We start from the raw sequence: 9878 nt of genomic DNA, 5'->3' as shown, positions 1-9878 counted from the left end.
TAGACACATAAGTAAGTTATATTTAAATTTTTGACCATAATTTTTTTATAAGTAAGTATGTAGTAACACTTTTTATAAAACATAAATTATTTTTATAATATACTTTTGCCTATAACTTTAGAAACTTTTTAGGATTTAAATAATATAATTCTTGTCGTAACTTTATAAAATATTAAAAAATATATAATATAAATTTTTAGAACTTATAATATGATTTTAGAAATTTTTATTCATAATCATCCTAAACACGTATGCGTATTTATGTTTATAATATAAATTTTTTAACTTAAATTTGTATAAAAAATATTTTTTAAAAAGTTAAATTATGTATGAATTTTCCGTGAGAAATTAATATATCTGGAAACATGCGTCGACCATATACTTTTGATGAAAATTCAAATCAGGAGGTATCATTATCAAGAAATATGGACCATAGGAAGAGCAAAGATTCAATCCTAAATATAGTATTTGCATTATTGATACTAACATAGAAATTCCATGAAGAAGAAAGCATTGCGCATGATGAATTAAGTTCCATGACAAGGACTAAAACAATGACGATAACTTGCCCCTACAACTATTGCAACAAGAGCTTGAATCCTTTGATGAGTTCCTTTAAATTCATCGTTTGGAAACCATAACATATATGCTACCACTAAATACTTACCAGATTAAACAATGGCCTCATCCCTAACCATTTCTGTTATTCTAGGGGTACTGTGGGCTGCCATCCTTCTTTCCTTTGCTACAACTGTAACAGCAGCATATCCATCGCCATTGGAGTCCGAAGCCATAGCTCTGCTAGAAAGCAGGTGGTGGAGTAACCATAGCAGCAATACTTCACAACGTTGCCAGTGGCCTGGTATAACCTGCAACACTGCTGAAAGCATCACCAAAATTAACTTATCTGATGCGCCCAACATTGAGGTTGGAGATAGATTTGGGAAACTGAATTTCTCTTCATTTCCAAATCTTGTCCTTCTTGATCTTAGTGACCATCAAATTAGAGGAAAAATCCCGCATCAGATAGGTGATCTATCAGCATTGAAGTACCTTGACTTGTCCAGTTGTGGTTTATCTGGTGAGTTACCTCCTTCTCTAGGGAAGCTGACCCAATTAGAATTCCTCGACATTTCCTATAATGATAATATTAATGGTTCCATCCCTCCACAACTGGGGAATCTAGAGAACCTTGTGACTTTAAACTTAAGTCAATGTGGAATTGTTGGTCGAATCCCTTCTGCTTTGGGTCAATTAACCAGTCTCCAATCTCTGATCCTTTCGGGGAACCAAATCAATGGATCTATCCCATTAGAAATTGGATATTTAAGAAATCTGACTTTTTTGGGTCTCTACAACAATAGACTTGTCGATTCAATACCCATTACTCTGTACCAATTAACCAATTTGGAAATTTTGTACCTTGATAATAACCAACTTCAAGGTTCAATCCCTTCTTGTGTTGGTAGTTTATCAAAGATGCAGGACTTAAGCCTTGGTTCTAATCTATTAAAAGGTCCTATTCCCCAAGAAATTTGTAATCTAGCAAATTTGACTTCATTGTACCTCTCCCAAAACAAATTGACTGGTTCAATCCCTTCTTGTATTGGTAGTTTATCAAAGATGCTGGACTTAAGCCTTGGTTCTAATCTATTAAAAGGTCCTATTCCCCAAGAAATTTGTAATCTAGCAAATTTAACTTTTTTGGACCTCTCCCAAAACAAATTGACCGGTTCAATCCCTTCTTGTATTGGTAGTTTATCAAAGATGCTGGACTTAAGCCTTGGTTCTAATCTATTAAAAGGTTCTATCCCAAAAGAAATTGGCAAGCTTTTTGATCTATCAAATCTAAACCTTAGCTTCAACCAACTCTCAGGTCCTATCCCTATCTTGTCTGCTACTCATCTCTACATTGTCGACGCTGGAAATGGTTGTGAAAAGATTTTTCCCGATCCATTTGAAGGCAATAGTGATTTATCACCCTATATGTGTCCTACTCCAGTAACCGAAAAGGCCAACAGCAGCAGAATTCCTTACTATATCAAAATATTCCTCCCTATTGCGATCTTATTCACATTCTCCATTTTAGGATGTTTGCTATGTTCACGGTTTAAGCTCAAGAATAACCATGTCAGCGTACAGCCAACCAAGAATGGGGATTTGTGTTCCATATGGGACTATGATGGAAAGATAGCATACGAGGATATCGTTGCAGCAACAGAGGATTTCGACTTCCGATACTGTATTGGAGTTGGTGGTTATGGTAGTGTTTACAAAGCAAAACTCCCTTCTGGTAAAGTAGTTGCTTTGAAGAAACTTCATCATTTAGAAGCCGAAAATCCAACTTTTGACAAGAGTTTCAGGAACGAGATCAAGTTTCTATCAGAAATACGACATCGAAACATAGTGAAGCTTCACGGGTTTTGTCTACACCGACGATCCATGTTTTTGATCTATGAATACATGGAAAAAGGGAGTTTGTTCTGCAACCTAAGGGATGAAGTGAACGCTGTGGACATGGATTGGACGAAAAGAGTAGAGATCATCAAAGGCATAGCACATGCTTTGTCTTACTTGCACCATGATTGCTGCCCTCCGATAGTTCATCGAGACATATCAAGTAACAATGTTCTTTTAAACTCAAGTTTTGAGGCCTTTGTGGCCGACTTTGGAACAGCTAGAATGTTGGATCTTGATTCATCCAATAAGACCATTATTGTCGGAACTTATGGCTACGTAGCTCCAGGTGGCGTTTTCTTTTTTACTTGATTTACTGACCTTTTCTCTGAACATATAGTTGAATTTCTTCTTACTAATTTGTGTATGTAGAACTTGCTTATACAATGATTGTCACCGAAAAATGCGATGTTTATAGTTTTGGAGTGGTAGCACTGGAAACGTTAATGGGAAAGCATCCTGAAGAAGTGTTATCATGGTTGTCATCACCAAGTTCCTTGGTAAACATGAAGCTGGTTGATGTGTTAGACAACCGTTTACCACTTCCAACAAGCCAACTAGTTACACAAAATCTTGTTTATGTTGCTACACTGGCATTCGCTTGCTTAAATCCACAACCGAAGCCCCGACCAACAATGAAAGAAGTGTGTGAAGAGTTCCTTTCTCGCCATACATCCTTGGGAATTCCTCTTCGGATGATCTCTTTGTTACAACTCATGAACCGTGAAATGCATATTGGAGGCAAAACTAAAACTTGTGATGTTTAAAGTCCATGCGCTTGTTGATTAGATATTGTTTATCATGCTCTGATAATTTCTTTGTAAACCATCTCTGGTTTTATATATGATGGAATGAATTGCAATGTTTAATAAACCTGTTTATTCGGTTGCTTTAGAAGACATAAATTCTGCAATTTGATCCAAATATTAAGACATCATCGCTGGCTGCTTCCTTGAATTTTGTGCTTCTTTCAAACCAACTCAAAGATAAATAACATAAAAGTAAATTAAGGGTGAATCAAAGCAACAAAATGCAATCAATACATACATCAAGAATTCACCTCAACTATCTATAATTCATGAAACAATCTCTCAACTTATAAAATGTAAGTGAGATTCCACAGACCTGATATCCAAACTCAAAAGCAATAAAAGGCGTCATCAGAACCCTGGCAAGTGAAGACGACATTCTTTTCAAGCAAGGTAGCGATACAACTTCCTGTCACCTTTATCCCTCTACAGGAACTCACATTAGTATACATTTTTATTTAACATATTATATAAATTACACTTTATAAATCAAAAAAACAAATGAAACTCTGAGTATTACATATATAATAATATACTGCATATTTCCTAAAAAATGATAATATACCGCACATGTTACAATGCATTTTCAAAAAAAAGAAAAAGAAATGTGACCATAATATATAATTTATATTACAAACAAAGGTACTCATATTTTATAGAACATAGGGGCCCTTTCGAAGTTCTTGAGCAAAGAGGCCGAGAGACTGTGGGTAAAGCGAAACCAAGTGTGGTGAATCAAGAGGATTCTGTTCGAGCAAAGTTAGAATGTGGACAAGAGAGTGACATAACTTCTTGTCATCGAGATGCACAAACGAGTAGGACGGTTCGAGTGAAGAAGTGACGTAAGCCGAAGCAAAAGTCCCGAAAGAAGGAAAAGGCTAAGGCGTTGAGACGAGATCGAGGCGAATCAAGCCAGTGCCATTCGGAAGTCGCAACGAGGACGTTGCGAGAATGGGTGGGGGAGAATGTCACGGGCCGCAGTGCAAAGCCCGTGACCATGGCACAAGATGCACCCCATGGAGGTCTATCGATAAGATGGGGAACATTTAGCCCACGAGAGCTGGCCCGATTCAGAGAACTATTGGAGAAGCCTATCAGATTGAAGCCTGGTTGGCCCAATGATGAAAACATGGCAACTTAGGCTAATATGGTAACTAATCTTAGAAGATAGAGAGAATCATATCTTGTAAAGATTAGATTAGATTTGATATAGCATATCTTGTAAAATCCCTAAAATTAAGGGATATGGTTAATCTCGTCCGTCGATGTAAATGAATCTTGACCGTCGGTTTTGGGGGAGCTCAACTATAAATAGAGAGCCTCCCCCTCATTTGTACTCATTCCATTGTATTCTGAATTCTTAAGAGTAATAGAGTTCTGAGAGCATTTACTCAAACACCTTGTGTGCATTCTTTTCTGTGGCTTTCTGTTGTTCTTTGGCGTAGCTTCTTTTGGCCTAAATCGTTTCTGCTCTTCAATTGGTGCCTTGGAGGAGTTCTTAAGGAATCCTCATTTGAGTTAAGGCTGACTTAGGCGAGTTTGGACGAACGGATCGCCTAAGGCCGCACGGGTTGCGAAACAAAAACTCTAGCCCCGTAACACTAGTAAATGTAAAGAATTATAATTTTCTAGATGCATTTGGCTAGTAGAGTATAATTATATTGTAATTCTTTGTGCCTTGTTTAGTAATATAAATTGTAATTGCACATTTACAAATTTTAAATTGTTTAAAAAGTATTAATTACTATAAATAGTTATCAGTAATACTTGAGAAAAAATTTTAAACAAGTGACATAAATTAAAATCAAATCATGTTATGTTAGTCCAAGAAAGTAACCGACAACACGATTGCCGATAAAAAAGAACAAGAAAACTAAACATCATATGCAACTTTATTATTGCTCTAGCATTCCATGTTTGTTGGGTTATTCCTTTTCTAACATTTAACATATACTTCTTATCATCATCTATTAGTTCTTGACCAATTTCTTCATTGTTGATACAAGGTACAACAATGGAGGGGAGTAAGGAGGATGTAAGGTGGAGTGAGTGGTGGAAAAGTATTAATAAGAGAGGTTCTCTTGTCCATTAGCATGACTTGGCAGGATAAATGTTCAGTCCCACCAAATGTGTAAAGGATATTCATGAACATAAAGGATATTCATGATGGGGGCACGTTATGTTACTCATTCGATCAGTACAAGGTTAATACGCCCATGCAAGTCCTAATGGCCTCAAGGATTTGTTCACACCAAAAAAAAAGGGTGCTAGCCTTTCTAAAGGGTTGGTGCTCCTTTGATCTTAGTGGATGGTTCAGCGAGACATCTTCTTAGGCAGACTCAATGAGAGGGTTAATGTTGTCTATACAGTTGACACGTGTCCATGTGGCGGGGGTATAAAATTCATCATCTAAATCAAATTTTGAATATGCATAATTAAGATTATCCAGATCATTTTTTTTATCTGTATCATTAAGATTATCAAGATCTATTTTTTTTTCCATGTATTGATTGAAAGCATTGATAATTCCAATTCCACCTATAAATGGAATTGTGAAGTATACAACAAGTTCGAACGATTGAACATTGTTTTTTAGACTATATTGATGTGGTTTATTAATATGGGAAATATTTTTTTAGAACAAGAAATATCCTCTCAACCACATTTCAAAGCTTTGAATAAAGAGTTTGCGAGCCTTGTTTGGTACTTGTGTCTAGCTGTGTTCATTCAAATGATATCGTACCCCATAATATACTGCAAGAAAACCTTTTGCAATTGCATAATCAACATCTACCACATAATATTTCCTAAAAACATGTAACAATTTAAATAATTTGTGAGACAAATAAAATAACAGCAAGGTGATGATAATATTAATGTATTTATGAAATACAATTTTGATCTATTTTCTCTCCCAAACCTCATTCTTAGCATTCTAGTATTTGAGGCACAAATCAACTTTAAAATCCTTCAATTATAATAGTTTTTATAAATCCAATTTGCGGTTTACTATGTGTTCAAATAATAAACCAAATTAGATAAAATAAATAATATAAATTTTCTAATATAACATTTATAAACAATGTTTTCTATAAAGTGTTGAATAGCTTTTATGGTGCTTATGTTAAAGTGCTCAAATATGTGGCCATACAAGAATAGTATAAAAATTATAATACATGCTTTATAAGCACAATTTGTTAGGTTAAAATTTGCTTTATAAAACACAGGAGTTAAGTGAGATGAAAAGGGTTTCTCCTACCTCAATCAGTAATTGAGGGTTTGATACTGTATTGGAGTTGGTGGTTATGGTAGTGTTTACAAAGCAAAACTCCCTTGTGGTAAAGTAGTTGCTTTGAAGAAACTTCATCATTTAGAAGCCGAAAATCCAACTTTTGACAAGAGTTTCAGGAACGAGATCAAGTTTCTATCAGAAATACGACATCGAAACATAGTGAAGCTTCACGGGTTTTGTCTACACCGACGATCCATGTTTTTGATCTATGAATACATGGAAAAAGGGAGTTTGTTCTGCAACCTAAGGGATGAAGTGAACGCTGTGGACATGGATTGGACGAAAAGAGTAGAGATCATCAAAGGCATAGCACATGCTTTGTCTTACTTGCACCATGATTGCTGCCCTCCGATAGTTCATCGAGACATATCAAGTAACAATGTTCTTTTAAACTCAAGTTTTGAGGCCTTTGTGGCCGACTTTGGAACAGCTAGAATGTTGGATCTTGATTCATCCAATAAGACCATTATTGTCGGAACTTATGGCTACGTAGCTCCAGGTGGCGTTTTCTTTTTTACTTGATTTACTGACCTTTTCTCTGAACATATAGTTGAATTTCTTCTTACTAATTTGTGTATGTAGAACTTGCTTGTACAATGATTGTCACCGAAAAATGCGATGTTTATAGTTTTGGAGTGGTAGCACTGGAAACGTTAATGGGAAAGCATCCTGAAGAAGTGTTATCATGGTTGTCATCACCAAGTTCCTTGGTAAACATGAAGCTGGTTGATGTGTTAGACAACCGTTTACCACTTCCAACAAGCCAACTAGTTACACAAAATCTTGTTTATGTTGCTACACTGGCATTCGCTTGCTTAAATCCACAACCGAAGCCCCGACCAACAATGAAAGAAGTGTGTGAAGAGTTCCTTTCTCGCCATACATCCTTGGGAATTCCTCTTCGGATGATCTCTTTGTTACAACTCATGAACCGTGAAATGCATATTGGAGGCAAAACTAAAACTTGTGATGTTTAAAGTCCATGCGCTTGTTGATTAGATATTGTTTATCATGCTCTGATAATTTGTTTGTAAACCATCTCTGGTTTTATATATGATGGAATGAATTGCAATGTTTAATAAACCTGTTTATTCGGTTGCTTTAGAAGACATAAATTCTGCAATTTGATCCAAATATTAAGACATCATCGCTGGCTGCTTCCTTGAATTTTGTGCTTCTTTCAAACCAACTCAAAGATAAATAACATAAAAGTAAATTAAGGGTGAATCAAAGCAACAAAATGCAATCAATACATACATCAAGAATTCACCTCAACTATCTATAATTCATGAAACAATCTCTCAACTTATAAAATGTAAGTGAGATTCCACAGACCTGATATCCAAACTCAAAAGCAATAAAAGGCGTCATCAGAACCCTGGCAAGTGAAGACGACATTCTTTTCAAGCAAGGTAGCGATACAACTTCCTGTCACCTTTATCCCTCTACAGGAACTCACATTAGTATACATTTTTATTTAACATATTATATAAATTACACTTTATAAATCAAAAAAACAAATGAAACTCTGAGTATTACATATATAATAATATACTGCATATTTCCTAAAAAATGATAATATACCGCACATGTTACAATGCATTTTCAAAAAAAAGAAAAAGAAATGTGACCATAATATATAATTTATATTACAAACAAAGGTACTCATATTTTATAGTTCATCATTTTTAATGTTTGGGACTGTAGTCGGCCATCACGATTTGGTTGGTAACAAATGAATATATTATGGATAAACTATTATAGAGTTTACAAAATTACTGCTTTTTAGTCACTCGATTATAAAAAGTTATAAAATAGCCATTTAATTATTATTAAATTACATTTTTGATTAAATGCAAAAAGTACATATCTTATGTAATTTAATTGGTCAATTTATGAGAATGAACCATTGATTTTCTCCATGTTTATATTAAATTTTATACAGGGGTGCAATTTGGGGTCAAAAGAGAAAAAGGAGAAGCAATTGGGCTAGATTGAAGAAAGGAGCAAAGAAGGCGAGCCAAAACAGAATTTTTCCAAGTTGTAATTAGCTGAAATTTTATTTTGACTTAGTGGGGGATTATGTAGAGATTTTGATATCGTAGGAATATGTTTTTTTCCTTGATTTTCTATGGCTAGTGGCCTTTAATTTGGCAAATTTGTTCAAAGCCACTAGTATAAATAGAGGGCTACTATGTTCATTTAATCATCAAGTTTTTCAATCAAGTTTTTAATCAAGCTTTTATCTTTTGAATTCAATCTTCTTTCCTTTTTGCAAATTTATTTGCTGACATTAATTCCTTATATTTTTCCATTTATTAGTTTCCAGCTTTGGAACTACTGCACCCAAACCTTGCCTCACCCACATACATCCACTTACATTTCTTTTTCATTTATCCAACCCTCTCCAAATATGCCCAACTCCAACATGCCCCAAACCTAGTCAACTAAACCCATTTCAGCTTTAGGTCGGTGTTAACTTCGTCTAGACCGGTGAGTTATGAACCCGAGCAATTTAAATCCTGAATTCTAGTATTTATTATTTCTCTGGATTAAGAGTATGATTTCATCAACTCACAAAGTCAAATCAACACTAAGTCAAAAAAGACGTCGTTTGAGTTAGTGTGGTTAGACGTACAATTGGGATTCCGAAAGGATCGATTGTCTAATCAGTTTTCCGTGAACACATTGACGTGCCAAGTGGGGATTCTTGTTTGGTTCCGTCAAGGGAAGTAGTAATCGGATTTAAATGTCCCACGCGGTTGAGGGCATTGGTTCGTGCTAAGCTCTTCTAGAACGCAAAGATGTAGGAGTTCTAAATCACGAACGTTTTGTAGGTTGTTTGATCGGCAATGGTTAGTTATAGGACATTTCATAACTAATTTACACAAGGAAGAGTTGGTGTCCGAGGTGTCTTTGGTAGCTATAACTAGCTTATTGGAATAGAGAAGTTCATCTAATTTCGAGGATCGGTTCAAAGACGGAAAAACTCATGCCTGAAGCTGAGCTAAATTTAATTGATTTTTCTTCAAATTTACTTAACTGTTTTTATTATTTAATTGTTTCCAGCTTTTACTTTTTACGCATTTTTCCCCTGTTTATTTCAGGTTTCAAATTTTATCCCCCCAAATTTCTTGGGCATGACAACTTCCCAAACATAAATATGGTCGAGAGAGAGAAACAATTTTCAGTAATCTAGTCTCTAAGGGATTGATCCTACTCCCTATATTACTCAAATTTGCAAATTAGGTGTAGGATTTTATTGGTGGAATCAACAACCATCAGTTTTGGCGCCGTTCCCGGGACTGGCAACACTCACA

General features: G+C 35.2%; 1 protein-coding gene across 3 annotated transcripts; it reads left to right on the top strand.

Annotated features, from left to right (window-relative positions):
• The first annotated feature begins 468 nt into the window (after positions 1–468).
• Positions 469–7973, top strand: LOC107890313 (probable leucine-rich repeat receptor-like protein kinase At1g35710). Of its 3 annotated transcripts, none has more exons than XM_041110428.1 (3): positions 469–2254; positions 6566–7057; positions 7141–7973. In XM_041110428.1, the coding sequence occupies exons 1-3, from the start codon at positions 679–681 to the stop codon at positions 7533–7535; spliced, it is 2463 nt and encodes an 820-aa protein (XP_040966362.1). In that variant the 5' UTR covers positions 469–678; the 3' UTR covers positions 7536–7973. The 3 variants fall into 3 exon arrangements, with proteins under 3 accessions (XP_040966362.1, XP_040966363.1, XP_040966361.1); XM_041110429.1 differs by having other exon boundaries at positions 470–2254; positions 7187–7326; XM_041110427.1 differs by lacking the exons at positions 6566–7057; positions 7141–7973 and adding an exon at positions 2830–3330 and having other exon boundaries at positions 474–2746.
• The last annotated feature ends 1905 nt before the right edge of the window (positions 7974–9878 follow it).

This window comes from Gossypium hirsutum, unplaced genomic scaffold (genome assembly GCF_007990345.1).
Source record: "Gossypium hirsutum isolate 1008001.06 unplaced genomic scaffold, Gossypium_hirsutum_v2.1 scaffold_392, whole genome shotgun sequence".
Classification (NCBI taxonomy): domain Eukaryota; kingdom Viridiplantae; phylum Streptophyta; class Magnoliopsida; order Malvales; family Malvaceae; genus Gossypium; species Gossypium hirsutum.
This window is presented reverse-complemented; position numbering and strand designations above follow the sequence as displayed.

Excerpts from the sequence above, each read along its gene's own strand:
- LOC107890313 (XM_041110428.1), top strand. The coding sequence starts at position 679 with ATGGCCTCATCCCTAACCATTTCTGTTATTCTAGGGGTACTGTGGGCT. Across the intron at positions 2,255-6,565 it reads CCGATACTGTATTGGAGTTG|GTGGTTATGGTAGTGTTTAC; the intron begins GTGGTTATGGTA and ends GTATTGGAGTTG. Across the intron at positions 7,058-7,140 it reads TTATGGCTACGTAGCTCCAG|AACTTGCTTGTACAATGATT; the intron begins GTGGCGTTTTCT and ends TTGTGTATGTAG.